A 24439-nucleotide genomic window follows, 5' to 3' on the forward strand; every position below is an offset into this window, starting at 1 on the left:
AAATTGGTGTAATGATATATATATTGGGCAAATGTGCAAAAGATCATGCTTCATAAGGGCATAAAAGTAATTACATCTTTACGTCATGTAAACACGAAAGAATGTAACGCATGAGAAAGTGCAAAAGCTTTTCATTGTAAAAAGATGGCAAAGAAGCTAAAGAAAGAAGAACAGGAACTTTGCATCAAAATGATGAGCTCCGTGTCATGATGATAATTTTTGTTGATGTTCTTTGGCAACAAAATAGAGACAAGTACTCTTCATATGAATCTCGAATCGATTGCAAAATAATTTTTGTTGATCTGCATGCACTTTGCAAAGGAAAAATCAAGGGATGAAGAATAGGGACTAAATATGAAAAAAACATTTTAGAGTCAGGGTTTACCATATTCTCTTTCATGCTCTAGGATTAAAAATATCTGTGAGGGTGGAGTTGGCGCAGGACCGGAAGGATGGAGCTTCTCCGCGACCTATGGCCAAGCTCCGACGGGGCTTTTGGAGATGACGGTGCCAATGGAATTGGCGGTCACAAAAGAAAAAACGGCAACCCGGGTGGAGTAGGCGCACTTGAAGGTGGGGAGATAGGTAAGGATAGTAAGCGATCCTACGCCCAGGCGGCCAGTTCCTCCTCATCTGGAGGAATCCTTAGGTCTCAGGGCAAGCGCATACAGGATTCGATGCAGGTGAAGATAGGTAAGCTGCAGAGTGGGGCGCGCATATCTGGTGCTAAACGTCCCCATTCCCCGGTGGACGCCACGTGTGGGAGATGCTTCCGGTCGACACACAAAACTTCTGAATGCCGCCATCAGATGGTTTGCTTGAGGTGTGCCTGCGTGGGTCACATGGCGGCCGATGTCCGGTCGTCCGCAGCCCACGGAGGAAACGGCTGCATGTGAGGACAAAGAAGGATGGTCCTCTCGCGGTTCAGGAGGATGCTCGTGAGGAGCCAATTCACGAGACCGTGGCGCCATCAAACCTTCTACTCACATGCGCTTCCCTGTCCCTTTCTCTAACCCCGGAGACTGAGAAGATTAGAGATGAGTTAACGAAGGCCGTCGTTCTTTCGATCATTGATGGGTTTGTTAATGTAGGTAGTGTGCTTGAGGTGGCACCGACGATCATTAACCGGCCACTGGCGGGACCAATCACTCCTCTCAGCGAGTGCACATTCCTCATTCCTTTGGCAAGTAGGGAGGAAGCCAAGGAGGTGTGTAAACTGGGCAGTTTCAAAGTTGCCACCAAGGACGGACCCTGCACCTTAAAGCTGGCTCCTTGGACAGCGGAGTTAGGTGCTGAGGGTCGGGCATCGGGGAAGGGACAGTGGGTCTCCATATGGAATTTGCCGCTTCACGGCTGGTGCTGGAATATTATCGCGGATGTGGTGCGGCGGTGGGAGGCTGAGTCGCGCTTTCAGTAGAGCAACCACGCGCATGGCAGTTCCTGTCGGTTCTTATTCGTCGTCGCACCAGAGTCGCACTGCTGTTTGAGCTTGAACTCAGCTTAGGCATGAGGAAATACATGGTTTTTATTATTGGAGACAGGGGGGTTCTGCCGTCGTTCCGACGGGACATTGGCCATTATGTGATCCCTAAGACTAATTCCGAGGACGTCGGGCAACCACCTGAACGTAGGAGCATACACGAGATCCCTAGGAAGGAGAAGGGGAAGCAGTTGCTTTTTCAGGATTCGTCGAGGGATAAAGGGCAGGTTGAGCTTGGCTCCCGCCCTGTCGAGCAGGGGACGAAGCCTGCACCGGGGGACCTCCATTGCGCCATCTCTGCGAGACCTGTCGTGGTTGAGCCCAGCTCCCATAGTGATGGTGATGGACCCATGTCGTATGAGCCGTCTGGCGGTGATATTACTGGTGGTGCTATGGTGGAGCGATGCTCCCACAGGGATCGGGCGGGGCAAGACCATCGGAGGCCGCCGGGAAAACGGACCGATGGTCACTGTAATGCTAGTGGGGATTCCGGTGGCCGCTCACGGGCTCGGACACCCGAGAGCCCGAAGTGTCGAGCATTGGGTGGTTTGTCCCACGAAGGAGACAGGTGGCATCCATACAACATCCGAGGTTTTTCCTACTTTAGTGGACAAACGGCGGGAGTTAATTTCTCACAAGAATTTCAAGTTGGCTAAGAGGGGGGATGCAGGTTTTGAAAGGAATTCTGGGCCCCGTGAATCGATGGATCCAATTATCAGCTCTAACGCTGATTGGAACTTGGGCCAAGTTACCTCGGCCCAAAATAATTTCGAAGCTGGCGATCCTCTACTTCTCTGTGATGTGGGCCGCTGTTTGGGCCAAGTGCCTGGGCTCAAATCTGCTGATGGGAACATTGGATCTCGGGAGTCTGGGCTGGATCATGGGCCTGATAAAAGGCCAAATGCTGATTCTAAGGGGTTGGGCTTGGGGGAATGCAAGAGTTTGGACTCTTTGGCCAATCTAGATGTTGAGAACTTGAACTTCAACAATGCAGACTTGATGCCGGCTATGCCCCCCTGTGGAGTTTAAGTGGAAATTCTTAGCTGGGTGGTGGGTGATGTCACCTGACATTGTTCGAACCACTACCGCATGTGACATCCCGTCTAAGGAACATACTGTGTTGCACTCACCTCTTTCAACAAATGACTCACCGGATAGCTTTTCCGAGTCTGATGATCCAATCTCTGAGTTTGAGATGAATCTTCGGAAGCTGATGCTGGGTTTACTTGGGGATCCAGAGGCAAGGACCATCTCGCAACAGAAGGGGACCCGTAGGAGCGAACGCATAAAGAAGCCATCCTCACGCTTCAATGAGGAAGCGGGTTACATTGCTGAACCTCCGAAATCGGCTAAGAAGCGGGCCCCGCGTGATGCCGCTGGGGAAGGTACTGCCTCAAAACCGCTACTCATTTCTGATTGGTCAAATGCGCAACTTGCTTGTTATTGTGATGTATGTGGTATTTCTTTTACTGAATCTGTGTCTGAATGCTTGCAACATATTCGTTCTTTAGAGCAATCACTTTCTGTTACCGTGAGTGAGTTGGTGTCCTCTCTGGAGGACCGCGTTGCTTAGAGTGTCTTTATGAATATCATATCTTGGAATGTTAGGGGTCTAGGGAGGCCGGCAAACCGGTTCCTGGTTAAGGATTTTTTAAATTTGCATTTTGTTGACGTGTGTTGTCTTCAAGAATCTAAGCTAGAAGAGGTTCCTCCTTCTGTGTGGAGAGAGATTGGAGGAAGTCGTTTGGACCAATTTTTCTTTGTGCCAGCTCTGGGAACTGCGGGTGGTATCATCTTGGGCTGGAATAGTGTGCTCATGTCTGGCAATCTTCTCAGGATGGGCACTTTTAACATCACGGTCGAGTTTTGTTCCAAACGCGAGAATTTGACTTGGCGGTGTACTTCGGTATACGGACCAAATGCTAGATTGCTGAAATGTGCCTTCTGGGAGGAATTACGCGAGAATGTGGGTGCACCGGGTGTCCTCTTGATCATCTGTGGTGACTTTAATGCAATTTTTGACGTGGGGAACAAAAATTGGGGACTGCCTAATTTGGAGGACATTAGAATGGCTAATGCCTTTTTGCATGAGTTAAAGCTTCTGGAGCCCTCCTCGATGGGCAGACGATTCACATGGACTAACGGCCAAGCCGAACCAACCTGGGTGAAACTGGACCGTTTTATTGTTAGTGAGGATTGTATGAGTCGGTTTCCCAAGATGGTTCAAAATTGTCTTCCCTGATTGGGTTCGGATTATGTGCCCATCAGGCTCGAACTGGGTAATCATTGCTCAGCTCCTCGACTTTTCAGGTTTGAACTGGTGTGGTTCACTGCGGATGGTTTTCTGGAGCTCATCAAACAATGGTGGTCTGAGCTACAGCCGCATGGATGTGGGGCACTTGTTATGGCAAAGAAAGTTGCCGAGATCAGGGATCGAATAAGACATTGGGCGAAATACTCCTTTGGCTCTATCAAGCTTAAGAAATTGGATCTCTTGCACGAGCTTAAAAACTAGGATTTGGTCAAGGAACAACGATGTTTGACTGTTCTGGAGCTTAAACAGGAAGATAAGCTTCTCTTAAAATTATACGATATTAAGTAACGGGAGGAGATTTCTTTGGAAGCGGTGATGCAGGCTTCTTTGGTTAAAGGAAGGAGATGAGAACACGAGCTTCTTTCACACTGTGGCTAATGGACGCAAGAACAGGAACTTCATCCCCAGTATTAGCCTCAATGAAGCTACCTTCACCAATTCTAAGGAAATTGGGAAGATTTTCTCTAGTAGGTTTCAACAACAGTTCGAGTGTAAGCGTAATCTCCGTTTCCGGATTGATTTTTGTAAGCTCATGGCTAACATAATCGAGGTTGATTTGTCTCAGCTGGAAAGGCCTTTTTCGTTGGAAGAGCTCAAAGCAGCGGTCTTTGACCTTGGGAAGGATAAGGCTCCGTGTAATACCCTGAACCTTTACATATCTGTTGGAAAATATATTCAGGGTATTACTACGATTCGCGATAAAATTTTTCTACTGAGTAATCTTGTTGAGAAACCCCAGTGGACGAGACGAGGACTTAAGTGTAAAAGTTTTTTAAAAGATTTTGGGTTAAAGGTAATAGAAGAAGGATTGATATAAAATATTTACGAAACCAAGGACTGAAAGGTAAGGCAGTAGGGACCTTTTTTTGAAATATTGTGTTATACTTCAGAGGACCATTTGATAGTTTCAAGGACCTTTTTGAGAATACTATTTCATAATTCAGGGACCATTTGTGAGGTTTTGCAGGGACTGACTTGTAAGAGTTAAGTTTTGAGGGACTAAATGTAAATTTTGGCTGAAAACTTCGTTGGGAGAAAAAAATCTGAGACTTCTTGAGTGTTAAATGCTTACTTCATCTCCTTACTCATTCTTTCCCTTTCCTGATGGCAAAACGTGAGTTAAAAACAAAGAAAGATGGGAGTGATGGAGACTTTGTGTCGATGGAGGAGAATAGGATGAAGTATTGTTTGGTAAGTATTGTGATGAATTATTTATTGGTATACTTGAATGTATGTGTGTGTGTATTTGGTGGATTTGATGAAGAAAAAAATGATTTATTTGGGTTGAAAAAGCATGTTTAATTATTATAGATGATGAGTGTATGAAATTGTTTTTGAAAAGCGTATTCGAGTTGAAAAATCGCTTGAAATGGAGATGAGGTTACTGGGAATTCTTGTAGCAATTCTTGTAGCACGAGAGATTAGGGTTTGGTTTGATTAATTAAGTTGATGATGATGATGATTAAGGTGTTAATGAAGATGGTTGAATTGATTTGTTGGGTTTAACCAAATTGATTTGGTTGGATCAAACCAAGTTAAGAATTGATTTGGTTGAGTTGAATTGATTTGGTTAAGTTGGGCTTGATCAAATCAAGTTGAGATGGTTTGGGTTTGGGTTCAGTTGATTTGGGCTAAGGGTTTTGGGCTGAACCAAGTTGGTTCAATGGATTTTTGAATAAGAATTGAGTTGGTTCAAGCTGGTTCGGGTTTGATTGAGTTTGGTTCAGTCTGCAATTAAGCTTGGTTCAGTGCAATTGAGCTTGGTTCAATGGAATTGAGATTGGTTCAGATTGGTTTAAGCGTGTTTTGAGTCTAAATTGAGTTGGTTTAAGTGCGATTGAAAGCCAGTTGGATAATGCTAGGTCGGGTTTTAACCGATTGGAGTAGAGTGGGCCCAATAGAGTCTATTGTTGTTTATTGTATTTTATTTTTGGGTTTAAATGTGATATTTATTTTTATTATATTATTAACATTGAGGTGTTATTCGGTCTTGGGAGGGAGTTTCGTCTAGGAAGGAGCCCAAGGACACCGGGAGTGAGTTGGTAGTGGCTATTATTTTTAAATAATTGATTAATTATTATTATTTTGAAAATAATTATTTAATGGCTAGTATTTTTGAAAATAATTGTTTAAGTATTTCTTTTTATCATGTTTAATTGGCGTATAATGTTGAGGTATCACGTATATTTACTTCTTTGATTGATGTTCACGACAATCGTATTGATACATCAGTTTTCGTATAATTATACGTATTTATGAATAGTGAAAATACATGTATATGTGATTTAATTATTCACTTCATGTATTTATTTCTATGGTTATATATGCTTTGATTTGGAATGATTTGTGAAATCATGTGAGCATTTTTAAAATGTTTTTACCAACAATATTTGTGGAATTGGTTTTCATTCCCGGAATAGGAGCAGTATCGTGAATCTGGATTTTACTTGGTTTTATGCGTTGTTATACTTTTGACATTGGCTTTGTGGAAATGATGTTTATTTTCGTGATGTGAATGCTTGTCTCGGATAAGGACCAGTGTGATGTGATTTATCTGATTGTATTATTGCTACATTTACATGTTGGTTTGGATGGTGGCGGGCCAAGGCCCGACTCTTCGATAGTGGGTCCCCACGGGCGAGCCTTTAGAGGTGGCGTGGTGGACCGAGTGTTGATTTGTCCGGATCGGTGGGAGCGTAGAGCCCACGATTGGATGATACATCGGGATCCCGGAGTCACCACACGGGACCCGGTGGGCCAACGTCGAGGTTATGAAGACCTTGGCGGCTCCCAACCCTAGTCGCGACGCGGCTAAGTGGGGAGAGTTTTCCAGTCGTGGAATTGAGAATGGATTTTTATATTACTTGTTATTTTTGGGTTGTGATGAGGCGAAGCCCATTGTAGCCGCTCTTAGGGAGGCTGATCTCACGACAATTTGGATTTTCTTAGAAAATTGATTTGATATTGATTTGTGATGAATTTATGTTTCAAAAGTTCTTTAAAAAAATGTATTTTGCTAAAATTACGGTATTTTTGGAAAAGTTGGAAAAATTATTTGAGAAGTTGGTATTTATATATTTTATATATCATTTGTATTTGAGTATTTGAAATTATTAAGCCACTACTGAGCCAATCTGAATGTCTTCTAGCTATCGCGGGGAGCAAGACCCTAGATTGCATGTTCAAGTTTAGAGCTAGTCGGGGGTTAAGTCCAAGGCTGCGAGTGGGTCCCATACTTTTTCTTTATATTTGTTGGTATCGTGATCTTGTAGCGGTTGTACTCACAAATTTGAGTTATTATATTTGTTGTATTTATGTATTTGAATCCCTGCGAGTTGGTGTAAAGTTATAAATTGTAATTTGTAAGTCCGATTTGGTTTTACGAGAGGTGTCAGGTTTCCAGTTAAAAAGGAATTTTTAACTGATGGGTGCCACATTTACCTCGGTAGGAGGGGTGGGTGTGACACTCCGGGCCCTGATGGCTTCCCTTTGCAATTCTTCAGAAAATTCTGGGATACTATTAAGATTGATCTCTTTAAGCTTTGTGAGGACTTCTTCATGGGGAATGTGAATTTGGAAAGAATCAATTAGGCTAGTATTGCTTTAATCCCTAAGGTTGAGGCACCAGAGAACCCAGGCGACTACCGTCCCATTAGTCTTATCAATTCCTCCCTAAAAATTCTCTCAAAAATCCTTGCAACTCGGTTGAGTAGGGTCATTAACTCCCTTGTGGGTATGGACCAATCGGCTTTCCTAAAAGGTAGATGTATCTTGGATAACATCGCTACTGCGAAGGAAATTATCTTCAGCCTCCACAAACACAGAATTCCGAGGTTCATCCTCAAAGTGAATTTCGCTAAGGCCTTCGATACGATGGATTGGGTTTCCTTCTCGATCTCCTATCTGCTAGGGGCGTTGGAGATAGATGGGTCGGGTGGATTAGCAGCATACTTCACTCCTCTAAGGCTTCCATTCTTGTTAATGGATCACCGAATGGATACATCCGTTATCAACGTGGATTGAGGCAAGGTGATCCGTTGTCCCCTTTGTTGTTTGTTCTGGTTATGGATGCCTTAAGTGCGATGTTCTCTCATGCCCTGGATTCCAAAATACTGGTTGGGGTTCCGCTGGGGGAGTTCGGTAGATGTTGCAATCTCCACTACGCGGATGACTTTTTAATTTTCACCTCAGGGGGGCTCGAGGACCTCAGGATTATCAAACTTATTTTATTCTTATTTGAAGGAATGTCGGGGTTAGCTACAAATTTCTCTAAAACTTGTCTTTACTCTAGTTACTGGGGTGAGTTTCCGGACTCTGTTGCGGCAGATACGTTGCATTGCGAGGTGGGTATGTTGCCGGTCACTTATCTGGGTATGCCAATCTCGGGTAGGCGACCGCGTATACAAGATTGGGAGGGCCTTGTCCTCAAGGTCCGCAGAAGACTTGCCTCATGGAAAGTGAAACATCTTTCTCTGGGAGGTCGATTGACGCTGGTGAATTCGGTCCTTACTGCGATCACAACTTATTGGATGTCCATTTTTAGGGTTGCCTTCTTTGGGTCATCAAAAAAAGATTGATAGTCTCGGAAGAGATTTCCTCCAGTGCGGACCCGGATATGGACCGACTCTGGCCCCGATCGGGTTAGATGGAAAAAAATCTTTGTCGGCGAGGGACCCGAGGGGTGAATGGGGCATTTTGGACCTCCCGACGATTCAATCGGGCTCTTTTGGGTAAATGGTGGTGGAAGTACACTCATCGATCTCTCTTGGAGTGGAGCGAAAGTGCTTCACTTCAACTCACGGGCAGCGGGGTTGTGTTGGCCATAACACGACTGGGAGAATTTCCTACTTTTGGAAAGGGGTCTTAAGTTGCCTACCGGCGTTGGAAGGTTGCATCTGGATGGATGTCAAGGATGGTTAGGATACCCGGTTTTGGAAAGATCATTGGCTTGATGGGAGATCCCCCATGTACCTGTGGCCTGAGATGTTCAGTGCTTGTCATCAACCTAATGGGACTATTAGGGATCTCCTTCACTTGTTAGATGCTCCGCCCCTCTCAGGGATGTGTGAGGTCTTTCCGATCCTTGACCGCTTGCTTGTCTCCGCCGGAACGACTAAGGATATCAAGAAGTGGAGTCTTACAGGCAGTGGGATGTTCTCGGTCAAGTCCTTCTACAATTTCCTCATCGATGGAGGGTTAAGATGCCAAGTGGCTAAGTTTTTTTGGCGTAGCTGGTGTCCAAAGAAAATTACTCTTTTCAACTGGCTTGCTTAGCAAAACAGAATTCTCACATTGGAAACCCTTGCGCGCAGGAGGTGCAACAGGATGCCGACGGATACCTGTGTGCTTTGTCATGCGGGTTCGGAGTCTGTTAATCATCTTTTCCTCCAATGCCCTTTCGCTGTCCAGGTGTGGGATTACTTTGGTAGGTTGCTGCAGTTCCCGCAGCCCCCCGCCTCCTTGAGAGACTTATGGGGGCCTTGGCGTCTAAGTTTGCTCCCCGCCCGGAGGGCTTTTGGAGATCTTGTTTATAAAGCAATTGTTTGGAATATTTGGCTGGCTAGGAATGATTGTATCTTTAATGCCAATTCTGTTCATGTGCAATGTATTTTATTCAAAATTGATCGGATGATTTTATTCAAAATTGATCGGATGATTTTATCTTGGTTATCTTCAGTCGAGGACAGAGTCCGTGAGAAGTTTGATGATGACATCACTTCTGTTCGGAGGAGCTTGGAGTTCTTGGGTCCCAGCGACGAGGTTTGGGGTGCGACCCAGCCTACTGAGGAGGTTCACGACGGGGTCGTAGGATAGGTGTTTAGTTGCTGATGGCCTTAAGGAGGGTCGTTGTTCCTCTCTCTTTTTTATTTTGATTGTTGATCTCTTGTTGTTTCTTTTGGTCTGGTATCTTGTATCCTTACCATATTTAGTGGTTGGTTATTTTCTTTTTTTAATATAGTGGTTTATCCACCTTTTTAAAAAAAAATGCCTTATTTATCATTTATATTATTTAGTAAAAAATTAATATCAACAAACAAGTTATGCTTAGGTTGGTTAAGTTAGTGATGTCAAATTCGAATCTTGTCTGTTACCTTTGTTGATTTTTTCCAAAAAAAAATCAAATATAATTTTTTAAAATAAAAAATATTCAACATAAAAACTTTTATAGTCATAATATTTTTTTTCTTAAATATTCATTATTTAATTTTTTAACAATGTTTTCAAAACCATATTTTTGTTGATATAGGATTAAATTAAAATTTCTTTGAAAATTATTGATTTGATTAAAATGAATCACTCACCAAATTGAAGAAATCTTACTAAATAATTATTTATTCTTCCATAAAAAAAGTTAAATATGGAAATGATATATATAGTAAACTTTTAAAAAATTAATGGTTTTTTTTATAATGAAACAATTGTTATAATTATCTCATAATGAATATTTTTTTTCCTAATTTATATTTCTTTTGTTAAAATAAATTGTTAAATGAAGATAAATAAAATATTATAACTATTTTTTTAAATTACGTTGGAGTAAAAACTTTCTTCGATTTAATAAAAATGCAAGTTAATTATTTATGAATAAATATTTCAAAAAATATTATAATTTTACGTTTTAAAAATAGACAAGATTTTAGAAATTTCACCTTAAAAAATACAAAAAAAAAAAAATATTATAGAAAGAATTATGATTTTAAATTAACATGCTTATATCATTTCTCACCATTGAAATTATGGTGTTTTTTATAATAATATTTTTTATAAATAATTTGGTTTAAGTTTTATTCATTCCAAATAATATCAAGTTGAATGATAAATATAAAATAAGACAAGCTTGTTTTTTTTTTAATAATATTTGGTAGCAATAAATAACAATCATGTACTTGTAGGTGGGTTGATTTAATGTTTGGTATTTTCAACAAGAAATCGGGCTCAATACAGTACAATCCAGTTATTGGTTGGCAACCCAGCCCGCCAAATCACTTGATCTAAAGTTTTGGCCTTGTTGCTATTCCACTGCTTGTGGTTTGTTGTAGCGCCTCTCTTCTATTTTTTGAGATAGGGGCTTGGTTACACTTTTGTTTTTTCCTTAATTTTAATTGAAGTGCTTTATCCATCTTTTCAAAATAAAAAATAAAAAATTGTAGTATATATATATATATATAGTTCTTTAGAGTCCAACCAAGTAAAATAAGACAATAGATTTATTTCATTAAGGTAAATATCAGCAGTACATCATGCATCAGTACAAATTATTATATATAAAACATATATAAATATAAATGCCATGCATGCAAGCAGACTTATTACTTATTAGAGTCTTTTAGTAGTAATCCAAATTGTTCTCTAAAATCCACCGCCAATTCTAAACCCAAGTCCAGCACCACCTACTCCGGCATCAAATCCAAGTCCAGCACCACCAACTCCGGCACCAAATCCAGGTCCAGGTGCAGCAACACCTACTCTGGCACCAACCCCAAATCCTCCACCACCACCACCTTCTTTGCCACCTATCCCAAAGTTCAATCCCATTCCAGCACCAGCTTGTCCACCGAGACCTGCTCCACCACCAAGATCAACCTGAAATGCCTTCTTCTCAAGCATTCTAGCCTCCACAATCCCAACAATCATGAGCACTGCCATTGCCATGAATCCCAGCACTCCCAAACACTTAACAAACCTCCCCATTGTATTATATTATATGATCTCTAACTAGCTTCCACAATCACACTCTTTCTTAATTAAGCTCTCAACTTAATTCATGCATAATATTTCAATGCCTCTTGCTCTTTTTATAGACCTTGAATTTAATGCTAGTAGTTAGAAACATCTTTCTCTTTAATTTCTCCAACAATACCATGTGGAAAAACAAGGCCAGAAATTTTTGAACTTTTTATACAAATCAAGCACAATTACACATCATGTTTAATGCCTTCTCTCAAGTACTCTCTACTAACACAGGTTGTTTCTGTTTCAGCTTTTTCATGATATGCGTTCTATTTTTTTTAATAAAAATAGATAAACTACTAATTTATTAAATAAAAATGAATTAAACAATATATATATACTATTAATTCCTCTTTTTTTAACCATTAATTTACTCTCTCTTCTCTTTTCAATTTTATTGCATGCATGCTTCTTAAGAAAATAGCCAAGTGGATATGAATTGGAAAAGGCAATATTTATATGGCAATTAAAAGGTTAAAATGTTTTCAATACATTCCTTACTTTCCAACCATATCTATCCATACATTCCAGCCTTTCCAACCATACCTATGACCTATCCATACATTCCATACTTGCCAACCATAATCTCTAGCTCATGTCATTGTCCTTAATTTTTTTTTATAATAAATATAGGTAAATCACAGCTTTATTGTCCTTAATTTTGTTTGAATTATTTCCTTGGTATCACTTTTCACGCTTTCATATAAATTGGTCAAATTTACCTTTTTTTTTTTTCACCATTAATTTACTCTTTTCTCTTTTGCTTTCTCTTTGTCTTTTTATTTTTTATTTTATCGCATGCATGAAATAGATAACTATTAGTTATAAATTGGATAAAAAGCAACATTTATATGGCAATTAAAAATTCCTTCTACGCAGAGTTTTTATTGTATTTTTATGGCAACAAATTTTTAGTGAGTTAATTAATAATAATATTTACTGTGTTTCATATTTTCCAACCATAACTTCACTTCCTGTTCCTGAACTTTTCAACTATACTTTCCAACCATACTTAACCATACTTTCCATGCTTTCCAACCATAATTTCTAATCCGTTGTTGTCCTTAATTTTACTTGAATTATTCCTTTGTATCACTTAGTTTTCACGCTTTTTCTTTGTCATGTATGTATTATATATAAATATAATATCTATATATATATTGGCCACTTGTGCAAAAGATCATGCTTCAAAAGGGCATAAAAATAATTACATTTTTACGTACAGAAAACACAGCAATGCAATGCATGAGAAACTACAAAGATTTCATTGTAAAACGATGGAAGTTAAAGAAGGTTAAAACAACATGAACATTGCACCAGTATGAACTCTGATGTACAGTGCTTTCATTCATACTGTATAATTTAATTTGATGATGTTCTTTGGCAACAAAATACAGACAAGTACTCTTCTTATGAATCTCTGAACTGATTACAATTAAAGAATATAAAGGTCTATAACAGCATCAATTTGTTTGCCGATGATCATCGTCACAACTGATCAATTTCGTGTGTTTTTCAAGCCAAAATCATGTGTCGTCGGTAAATTATCATGTTCCAGTTACACTCCTTTATTAACTGATGACAGAGTACTACACTTTGCAGCAAAATCAAGTGATGAAGTAGAGGGATTTGATAATGTCTAAATACACTACTTTTATTATATATATTTTCTCTCGTGCTTGCAAACTCCTTGATGGTGCAGTTCTTAAGATTGGTTAATTGGAAATGATTTGGCCAGATATCCGCCGGAGCTCTCCCCTCAACCCAGCTATCAAGCCAAAACAACTTAGAAGCACCATCACGAATGATAGGGGTAGTATTTTTGCGAAAGGCGGGTAAAAGCTGGAGAATACCATTCCAGAAAAAGGACCTTCTAGCACAGTGCTTGTGGTAAAGGTTCCAAGCAGGAAAATTTCGAAAATAATTAGCACGGAAGACCAACTCGCCGCACCACTGACGATCACCGATAATTTTCTACCACCATCTGCCCAGCAAGGCATTATTAAAGGTGGTAAGGTTAAGGATTTCCCAACCATGATGAATGATAAGCGGGTTGCGATGTTGAAGATAATTCATACCTTTCGCTTGCCAAATAATGCATTTAGATAACAGCTCTGAAATAAAACATTCCAATGCAACTTTTAAGAGGTGATCAACATCAACATCATGAAGCTTTTGTTACACACATAAATTGCAACAGAAGGAGAAATATTTCAAATAATTTGATTTCACAAGCCATCAATCAAAACACAAGGACCATTGAGCCATTGAATTCAATAAATATCAAGAAATTTCATGCAGAAGAGACGTTTATTACATGTTATGTTCTGAAGGATTGACATTGCTTAAATCGAATTATATATAAATTTAATTCAAATCAATTGCAGCTCCTATTTTTTTTTTTTTTTAGAATAAATAACTTAAGATAGAACTTACTAGCCATACCTAAGAGCATGATGCACAGTTCCACAAGAATTACCTGCATGACCATAAACAAAAATATGATGATATAAAACAGAAAATACATCAAATATCAAACAACAGAAAAATAAGATCTTCATTTTCTTTTTTCTTTCTGGCAATCATCCTTCAGTAGTTAACTTGGGAATTGAACTCCTAACAATTTGTTACACTTCTGAAGTGCCAACATGTCGTTTAATTTGCTTCGGATTTTGGAATGTAAACTATGGCAGAGAACATATGTACTCAATACCTAACCGTATTTTTGGAATGCATGTTAGCATCTCTTCAACCTCTTTCATTTTTCTGACAAACATCTTAAAAAAATGTTTTTCCTGAACCAATGTACGTCTTTATGGATCAGTTTCGAAAAAAATACTAGTTCATCTCTGCCAGCTGATTCTCATTCTTTGATCAGTGGTTATGCAAGGAAGGTCTGATCTTTGACAATTAATTATCACTTTTTATCGAAGAAATTATATGTGTTTCAAATTCATTGGTCTCCATATTTTGTAGATTATAGCTAGGATGAGTTTTTAAATCAAATATTATTCAAACATGACCATGCACACATTGAAGACCATCCTGAGCTTATGCTGGATGCAATCAAAGAAGTCTTTCATTTGATATGGCCTAGAAAGTGCTGCAATCAGCCTGTGATTCAACATCAAGCTGAGAAGTCACAAATCATATAATATGTGATTTGATCACATTTTTTTTATGCTTGAAAGCTCCAAATAACTAAATCTATATATGATACGGTTGTGAAACTTGGAGCGATCGTTGTCTCCCAAGAAGGAGAGGGTGAGAAAGGAATAGAGGAAAAATAGAGATGAGTCTGAGATGGAGTAACAAAAGGAGAGAGAACTAGGAAATAGTAAAAGTCTCATTTCATGACATCTTAATTTCTTACGATATAACTCTTTTTTACTATTGTTGAAACCATGTGAACCGATCCGGTTCACGGTTAAATCACCGATTCATCCGGTTCAAGACCGATTTTTATTCAACCAGTTTTGTAGATTGAACCAAATAGACTCAATTAATCCCCTCGGTCCGGTCCTACTCGGTTTTTGACTATAGATCTATGGTTATAAGTACTTTTTCTCATAATGAACAACGTTGTATGGTTGTTGGAAGTGTTGGAGTTGATCGAAGGTTTGGTGAAGAGATAGGGTCAGCGGCTGGGGGAGTGGTGCAGATCTTATGACCATATTGCTATATCTACGAGCACCATGCAACCACTGTTGTGGATGTCCATGTTTTTCGGGGTCTCTTTAGTATGAAGAATTAATTATGTTAAGGTAGAAGGATGGTACTAGTAATGGTGATATTGTCATGTCGATTACTCAAGTGTTTTGCAAGTTGTCGTGATGTCTATCTTTTTGATATATGTATCTTAGTTATGTTCTCTAGTAAGAAGAAGAAGAAGAAGAACTAGTTTTTTGAGTTTATCCTGTGTCTTTTGTATCCTTTGTTGTTATCTCTTCTTCTCTAATTTTATTTGATCAGTGGTATCAGAGCTATTTGCTTTGCTTCCTCTTTTCCAGTTTATTTCCCATATCTCACAACCTCTTGAACAAGTCTTGTTGATGGCTTCAAATGGACTCCCACCTATGCGGTGTTTAACGGAGAATGCTCACGTCAATGGAGTATCATGATGACGACTCTCTTCGAGCTCAAGACCTTTGGGATCTTATTGAAAAGGGTGTTCCGGAGAAAGAAGATGAAGCCAAGACGAAGGAGAACAAAAAACGAGATGCCAAGGCTCTACACCGATTCAACAAGGCGATACTGACATCGTTCTCACGCATTGAAACAACAGAGTTCATCCAAGGAGGCTTGGGACAAGTGAAAAGGTTGTATCAAGGTGATTCAAGACTATGGTCCGTGAAGCTTCAGTCATTCTGGCAAGATTTTGAGAATCTGCGCATCAAGAATGGTGATCGTGTTCAAGATTATGTAACCCGAGTCGGGAGCTAGTGAATCGGATGAAGTCTCTTGGTGATACAATCTCTGAGGCGATGGTAGTGGGAAAAATCCTAAGAAGCATGGGAGCTAAGTATAATCACGTGGTGGCTGACGCCATTGAGGAGTCGCGTGATATTACTAAAGCTTACACTAGATGCGCTCACTTTCGCTCCCTATCCTCTCATGAAGCGCGGTTGATCAGCCAATCTGATCAAGGAGATGAGAAGGCTCTTCATGTGAGGAATGAGCTATCATCTTTGAAGGATGCTGACAAAACACCTTCGAGAGGTCGCGGAAGAGGTTCGTTCGAGGTTTTGGGACGAGGAAGAGGAAAGGGGAGGCGAAATGAAGACACAACAAAGTAGTGAGCAGAGAGCATTCAAAAGCAGCATCCAATGTCATCACTGCAAGAAGTTCGGTCATATTAAAGCAAACTGTTGGTCTAGAGACAAACTGGCAGAGCAAGGAGCTTCAATGGTGGCAGAAGAGAAGGAAAAGGAAGTGAGTAATCTGTTTATGGTGCTTAATGAAGGAGAGAGTCCGGTGAACTCGGTGTAAATCATCGACTCAGGTTGTTCTAATCATATGATCGGAGAGAAGGAGCTATTTCACTGAGCTTGATGAATCCCAGAAGCTCAAGGTAAGGCTAGGAGATGACAAGGAGATAGAGGTGGAAGGAAGAGGCACAGTTGCCATCAGTTTTGAAGGAGGGAGTGTAAAGCTTCTCCATGATGTTCAGTTTGTCCCTGGCCTCGCTCATAATCTTTTGAGCGTGGGACAACTACTCTCGAGGGGTTTCTCTGTTGTGTTTGATGGAGACACATGTTCTATATTTGAGAAAAACTCCGGCGAGCTCATAACCACCGTCAGGCGAACGGATAACAACATGTTTTTGTTGAGGTTCTCCAGCGATGGGAAAGCCCACATTCTCTGTGAAGAAAGCAGAGGATGCTCGTGACGTGGCATCGCGCTATAGGCTATTTAAATTATCCAAGCTTAAAGGCATTGGAGATAAAAGGAATGGTGACGGGGCTCCCTAGTATTGGCCATCCAGATTCGTGCGATGCATGTATACATGGGAAGCATTAACGTACTCCCTTCTTAGCGGGAAGATCTCGGAGGGCCAGTGACGTGTTGCATCGTGTGCACATGGATCTCTGCGGACCAATGCACGTAGAGTCACTCGGTGGAAGCAAATATATGTTCCTATTGGTCGATGATTGCTCTCGTATGACCTGGGCTTACTTTCTACAGTCAAAGAGTCAAACATATGAAACCTTTGTGAAGTTTCAAATGCTGGTGGAGAGGCAAACCGGAAGAAAGGTTCGCATCATCCGATCGGATAGAAGGTGAATTTCTATCTCGGGGATATTATTGAGCACGCTGCGAGAAGATGGGTATTCGGTGGGAACTCACTCCACCATACACACCACAACTCAACGCAGCCTTGTTGAGGCGGAAGAATCGCCTTGTGGTGGAGAAGGTTCGTTGCTTGTTGAAGAGCAGCGGGTTGCCATATATCTTTTTGGGTGGAGGCGGTGCAACAACCGCTTATCGATAAATATCTCCCTCAACTGAAGTTTTTACACAACAAGACCCCGTATGAAGTCTGGATGGGGGTGAAGCCGAATGTTAGCCACCTGAGAGTGTTTGGATGCCTCGCTTTTGCACAAATTCCTTCGCGAAGCGTGCTAAGCTTGAAGACAAGTCGAGAAGGTGTGTGTTTGTAGGGTCATCGTGAGTGAGACAAAGACCTACAAATTATATAATCCCATCACATGCAAGGTTCGTATAGCCAGAGATGTGATGTTTAGAGAGGATGAAAGATGGGATTGGAATACTGTGACTAATAATTCAGCAGCATACACATGGGGTGACCCACTGTTTGACGATGAAGAGCCTGATGAAGCTTGTGATACAAGTGAGGAGAACCATGCACACTCAGTAGATGATCAAGTTCTCTCATCACAATCGACAACAACATCAGAAATAAATTCAAGGAGCCTGCAAGACATGGTTGATGCAACAACGATAACACACCTCCACGGAAAAACACGCCAGACTAAGTGACATATACAATAACTATTCTTTTGCTTTTGAATGTTGTTGACCCATTGTTTTTATGAAGAAGTCGTATAAGTCGAGTAGGGTTGGCGGTGCGACTATGGCTAAGGAGATGAGATCAATTCAGCGAAATGAAACCTGGGAGTTGGTGGGTCGACCAACTGAGAAGAAAATCATTGGCTTAAAATGGGTTTACAAGACAAAGTTCAAAGAAAATGGTGAAATATTAAAGTTGAAGACAAGAATCGTGGCCAAAGGTTATACACAGCAGCTGGGAGTAGATGTTGATGATGTCTTTGCTCCAGTAGCACGCATGGAAACAATACGTTTTCTGTTTGCTCTGGGAGCTTAGAGGGGATGGGGCTTGTATCATCTTAATATAAAGTCAGCTTTTCTCAATGGAGAGATTACTGAAGAAGTCTTCGTCGAGCAACCAACAGGGTTCGTGGTAGAAGGCAAGGAGGATATGGTGTACAAGCTCAACAAAGCATTGTATGGATTGAAACAGGCCCCAAGGGCCCTGGTATATAGATTGACGGATACCTTGTCTTGCAGGGCTTCAAAAGAAGTGACAATGAGCATACATTGTATAAGAAAGTTGAAGAGAGTGGTGATGTTCTTCTGGTGTGCATTTATCGGGACGACATTGTATACTTAAGTTCTTCAATTTCCTTAACTCACGAGTTCAAGACAGGAGATGAAGAAGCGATTCGAAATGGCGATCTTGGGTTATTAAGTTACTTCTTAGGTGTGGAGGTGTTACAAGATGAGAAAGGTGTGTTTGTTTCTCAGAGAAAGTATACATTAGACCATTGAAGAATTTTTAATATGCAAAATTGCAAGGTAGCTCCAACACCCATGTGCACTAATGAAAAATTCCATAAGAGTGATGGAGTGCGGTGACCGTGAAGAAGGGAGATATAGATGTCCGTGGGGAGGTTAATCTACTTAACCCATACTCGACCAAAACATCTCATATGTTGTGGGAGTATTATCCGAGTTTATGAACAAGCCAACAAGAACTCACTCGGAGCGAGCAAAGCGAGGTTCTTCGATACCTCTTGCAGGGAACAACGTAATTTGGTCTTTATTATTCACATGAAAGCCAGATGTAAACTTGAAGGCTTTTCTGATAGCGATTGGGCAGGGAGTCTAGATAATCGAAAGAGTACAACAGGTGTGGTTTTTAGTTTGGGGTCCGCTGCAATTACTTGGATGTCGAAGAAGCAGGAGATCATTGCACTCTCCACAACTGAGGCTGAGTATGTAGCTCTATGCTCAGCAGCTTGTCAATGTTTGTGGCTTAAGAAATTAATGAAAGATTGTGAATTAAGTGCAAGTGATGCGACAGTGATATGGTGTGATAGTAGGTCCGCAATTGCTATAGCTAAGAACCCTCAACATCATGGAAGGACGAAGCACATGGATATCAAGTTTCACTTCATTCGGAGTATGGTTAGTGAAGGAACAATTGCTGTGAAATATTGTGACACTGGCGAGCAAAAGGCAGGCATTCTCACTAAGGCTTTGACAATCAAGAAGCATGAAATGTTCGAGAAGAATCTTTGGGTGTTTGTAAACTTGATCAAGGGGAATTTGTTGGAGTTGAGTGAAGGTTTGAGTGAAGAGATAAGTGCTCGACGTAGAGGGGAGTGGTCGAATCTTGTGACCATATTGCTATATCTACGACACCATGCACTCCATTGTGGATGTCCATGTTTTCGGGTCTCTTTTAGTATGAAGAATTAATTATGTTAAGGTAGAAGGATGGTACTAGTAATGGTGATATTATCATGTCAGTACTAAGTTGTTTTGCAAGTTGTCGTAATGTCTATCTTTTGATATATGTATCTTAGTTATGTTCTCTAGTAAGAAGAAGAAGAAGAACTAGTTTTTTGAGTTTATCCACGTGTCTTTTTGTATCCTTTTGTTGTTATCTCTTCTTCTCTAATTTTTATTTGATCAGGAAGCACTTGTCTTTATGATGAACAATTTTGCATAATTGTAGTTGTAAGTACTTTTTCTTATAATAAACAACTTGCAAGCACTTGTCTTTGTGATGAACAATTTTGCATAATTGTTGTTGTAAGTACTTTTTCTTATAATAAGCAACTTGCATGTTAGTTGTAAGTAATTTTCTTATGATAAATAATTTACATGTAAGTACCTTGTCACTTGCTAGGTAGTCATATATTTTATTCATATAATTCATTATTATATTTTATTTAAAAGTAATGTTTTTATAGATTAATTGATTATACGCTATTTTTTTAAGAACCTTGTTATGAGGAGTAGGCTTTACAATTGATGGATACTAAAGTTTTATATACTCTATTATTACTTATGTGAATTCATGATTACAGTGATAGTATTATATGTACATGTTTTTTTAATTATAGATTTTTAGTGTTTATTTTTCCTTCCCATGTTAAAATCTCAGTGCGTGTGATTCAAGTTCTATTGAGTTATTTTTATAATCACCACTGAGGTTACGTATACATGGCCAGAGATTCACACTAAAATTTATGGATTATGTATGGTGAGTCCATGATCTTAATTAGAATGAGTATTTGAACACTATTGAATTCTTACAACATGTGACAAGGCGATTAAGTGTTAAGGTTAAATTAATCGTTAGTAAATTAGTAAGTCACATATATTGCATACGATATGGCTAATTCTTGTTCATCATTTAAAAACTAGCTAGTTACTAAGTATTTATTAATATTCACTCTTTTTAGATTTGGTTGATAATGTAGGATTAGATGTTGGTGATGATAGAAGGAGGTACTGAGTGGAACATATTTTATCTAGATATCATAAAATATTATTATTATTAATTTAATCTTACATATTAATATTTTTGGAACCACGCTCTTTGCGCTTGTCTCGGATGTGCTTAGCCTAATGTTCAACCACGCTCTCACCTTTGGAATCCTTTTCGGAGTTCCTCTGGGAGTTTATGAGAAAATGTGCCATCTCCGATGATCGCGGATGATCTTCTTGTGGTTCTTGTTAGGGGGTAGGAGGACCTTCGCATCATCAAATTAATCCTTGTTTTTGTTCGAAGGTATTTCGGGTTGAAAGTTAATTACCATAAAACACGCTTTTTCTCTTCGGAAAAACATGCTTCGGATGAACATCTTGCTAGAACTTTCAACTGTGTTAGGGGCACTCTTCCTGTGAGTTACCTAGGGATTCCAATTTCTGGTTGTCGACCTTCTCGTCAAGAGCGGGAGGAACTTATTTCGAAGATTAGATCAAAATTGCAAACTTGGAAAGCAAAAGCTTCTTTCTTTAGGTGGCGAGGGCTAACATTGGTAAATTCGTCCTCTCAACCACCCCGAACTACTCGGATGTCTATCTTCAAACTTCCTGCTGGGTGATAAAAGCCATTGATAGGATACGCAGGGATTTTCTGTGGTCTGGCCCTGACATTGATCATCCAAAAAAATGAGGGCGATAAAAGTGGTACGTGCAATCGTAGACCTCGAAAAAGCAGGGAGGGTGGGGGATTCGAACCTTGTTGCTTTTTAACAATGCATTGTTAGCAAAGTGGTGGTGGAAATTGACTTCTGGGGCCTCCTTGTGCGGAGATAAAATAGTCATGTTCAATTACTCCAACTTTGCTCAAGGTTGGAACCTCCATAGCAAACCTCATAACCGAAGATCCTTCATTTGGAACGGGTTGCTCCACAATATTCCGGCTTTTCAAGCTGGTGTTTCTTCGGTAGTTGTCAATGGTGAAAAACTTTATTTTGGTTAGATAGGTGGGTGGATAACTGTGCCCCAAAAAAAATCTGTGGCCAGATCTTTTCATTGCCTCGAATAGGCAGGGTTTGAGTGCGATCAAAGAACTCATCCATCTCACCCGAGTCCCCGGTTCAAATCGACCATGTTGTGTTAGCGGAGCGAGTCGCAAATCTTGGACTTGTGGTTCACTGAGTGTAGACACTAAGAAGTGGACCCTTACTTCAAAGCGGCATCTTTTTCATCAAATCTCTTTATAGTTTTTCTCATTCATGGTGGCGTTACTGTAGAATCATCAACTTAATTTGGAACTCCCCGTGCGAAGAAAAATCATTATGTTTAACCGCTCGTGTAGGATAATAGTATTCTTACTCTCGAGCAATCTCACTGCTAGAAAGTTTGCAATAAACTTCCGACAGCTACTTATGTGTTATGCAATGCGGATATTGAAACTGTGGACCATTTGTTCCTCTTGTGTCCTTTTGTTGTTAGATTGTGGGCTTTCCTTGCACTTTCACTTTCATTTTCCACCCCTCCTCGCTCTGTTAAAGAATTGTGGGGGAGCTGGCGAGCTCTTATTCCAAAACCCTTCAAAGATGTCGTGGACCTTATTATTAGATCATTACTGTGGAATGTTTGGTTTGAGAGAAATGCTCGAATTTTTAACAATGCTTATTACATGCTCATCGATGCTCTCTTGTTGAAAGTTATTTATATGTTCTTGTCTTAAATAAATGCGAGTGCGGATGCCAAAAAGCAAAAATTGGAAGGGTCCGTGTCTACGGCCAAGCGTAGTCTGCAGTTCCTTGGTGGACAGACAGGGGTTGACATTGTTCCTACGGAAGAGTTCCTCTTGACGATGTGGCCTCCAATTGCTCTTTTTGGGCCTGAGTGACCTGTTCTTCAGTGTTGTTTGCTTTTGGTCTTTTATTTGTATTTTTCTATTGACTCTCTTGTACTTTTCAGTTGCTCTCTCTCCACTTCTTGTGATGTTTTTGTTTGTTTTTGTTTTTTCTACTTTTTTTAATGCATGTGGTTAATCCATTTTATTCCAACATTGGAACTAAACTATAATATCTGAGTTGTTTCAAAAATTAGCTATTCATCAAAATGAATTTATTTGACTAGCGTGACATTTTTTATTCTTTTTTTTTTTCACTAATATCTTAAACTATTTCAGTGCATATTGGTATCTAAATATGTAAAGCATTTTATTATAATTAGTAATGATCCTAATATATACTATAGATAATCCTTAATAATTTGTGGTCATTACATATAAGTCCCAAATCCGTATATTTTTACACATTTATTACTTTTTTGGGTATATATATGTATATATAATCAGTTCCAAATCCGGATTAAAAAAACGGAATGTCACCATGTTGGGCAATAGTCAGTCAAATGGTAAACTGTTGTTATAATACACATTTAGCCAACCTCAAATATATAGCTTCTTGTTGTTATTGTGTGTATATATAAATATAATAAGTCTCAAATTTGGGTAAAAAAAAAACAAGAGAAATATAATCATTTTATGTAACTGTTGTTAAACGTTTGTTATACTTCATTCGTTCTTTTTTATTTGTTGTGATTAACCTAGATCTCACATACTGAAGAAATAGTTATTTCACGAAAAATTTTATAAAAAATTAGTTATCTTTTTAAAACTACCCATAATTTATATTTTTACATTTCTCTCATATTTAGTTTAAAAAAAAATTGAATAGATTGTCAAGGGTAATTTTGATAACAAAAATCTTTATCGATGTTAGAAAACGATGAGATAAAAAAATATAGATTTGTGACAAATAAAAAAAGAGCAGTGAGAAGTACTGACATGAAGTGACTTTTCAAATAGCTTATTATTGTTGTTATTTGTTGTGTGTGTGTGTGTATATATATAGAGTCCAACGAAGAAACATAAGATAATAGAATATTTCATTAATTTGAATATCAGTAGTACATCTCTTGATAACTTGGTACGTTACTTAATCTCATGCAACAATACAACAATATTTTTATATAAATATATGTAAATATAAATGCCATGCATGCACGTAGACTTAAAAGAGTCTTTTAGTAGTAATCCAAATTGTTCTCTATAATCCACCACCACCGCCAGCTCCGCCGCCAAATCCTCCACCACCACCTGCTCCGGCACCAACCCCAACTCCTCCTCCAGCTCCATTACCACCTCCAAACCCTCCTCCGGCACCAGCACCGCCACCACCACCAAGACCTCCTCCAGCACCACCACCACCACCTAATCCACCACCAAGAAATGCCTCCTTCTCAAGCATTCTAGCCTCCACAATCCCAACAATCATAAGCACTGCCATTGCCATGAATCCCAACACTCCCAAACACTTAACAAACTTCCCCATTGTATTATATTATATGATTTCTAACTAGCTTCCACAACCTGCACACTCTTTCTTAAGCTCTCAACTTAATTCATGTATAATGCTTCAATACCTCTTGCTCTTTTTATAGACCTTGAATTTAATGCTAGTAGTTAGAAACATCCTCTCTTTAATTTCCCCAACAATACCATATATTTGGAGTACAAGCCCAGAAAGTCTACCCTTAGACTTTGGAGAGCTAGCTCTAAAATTAAGCACAATTACACGTTATCTTTAATGCTAATTTCTCTCAAGTACTCTGTA

The 24439-nt window shown here is 39.5% G+C and overlaps 3 protein-coding genes across 3 annotated transcripts; 1 reads left to right on the forward strand and 2 right to left on the reverse strand.

Moving 5' to 3' along the window:
- Positions 1-11144: 11144 nt before the first annotated feature.
- LOC120263266 (glycine-rich cell wall structural protein-like) lies at positions 11145-11486 on the reverse strand. Its single transcript, XM_039271133.1, has one exon. The coding sequence runs from the start codon at positions 11484-11486 to the stop codon at positions 11145-11147; it is 342 nt and encodes a 113-aa protein (XP_039127067.1).
- A 4523-nt stretch (positions 11487-16009) lies between these two features.
- Positions 16010-16914, forward strand: LOC120263267. The gene is made up of 3 exons (XM_039271134.1): positions 16010-16256; positions 16417-16499; positions 16552-16914. The coding sequence occupies exons 1-3, from the start codon at positions 16010-16012 to the stop codon at positions 16912-16914; spliced, it is 693 nt and encodes a 230-aa protein (XP_039127068.1).
- Positions 16915-23872: 6958 nt separating this feature from the next.
- Positions 23873-24157, reverse strand: LOC120263268 (glycine-rich cell wall structural protein-like). The gene has a single exon (XM_039271135.1). It carries the CDS (start codon positions 24155-24157, stop codon positions 23873-23875), a length of 285 nt encoding a protein of 94 aa, XP_039127069.1.
- Positions 24158-24439: the final 282 nt, after the last annotated feature.

This window comes from Dioscorea cayenensis, chromosome 6, assembly GCF_009730915.1.
Source record: "Dioscorea cayenensis subsp. rotundata cultivar TDr96_F1 chromosome 6, TDr96_F1_v2_PseudoChromosome.rev07_lg8_w22 25.fasta, whole genome shotgun sequence".
In the NCBI taxonomy this organism is placed as follows: domain Eukaryota; kingdom Viridiplantae; phylum Streptophyta; class Magnoliopsida; order Dioscoreales; family Dioscoreaceae; genus Dioscorea; species Dioscorea cayenensis.

Coding starts and splice junctions, on each gene's coding strand:
- LOC120263266 (XM_039271133.1), bottom strand. CDS start 11,486: ATGGGGAGGTTTGTTAAGTGTTTGGGAGTGCTGGGATTCATGGCAATG.
- LOC120263267 (XM_039271134.1), top strand. CDS start 16,010: ATGGTAGTGGGAAAAATCCTAAGAAGCATGGGAGCTAAGTATAATCAC. Junction 16,257..16,416: donor TTCGAGAGGTCGCGGAAGAG/GTTCGTTCGAGG, acceptor ACAAACTGGCAG/AGCAAGGAGCTTCAATGGTG. Junction 16,500..16,551: donor TTAATGAAGGAGAGAGTCCG/GTGAACTCGGTG, acceptor ATATGATCGGAG/AGAAGGAGCTATTTCACTGA.
- LOC120263268 (XM_039271135.1), bottom strand. CDS start 24,157: ATGGGGAAGTTTGTTAAGTGTTTGGGAGTGTTGGGATTCATGGCAATG.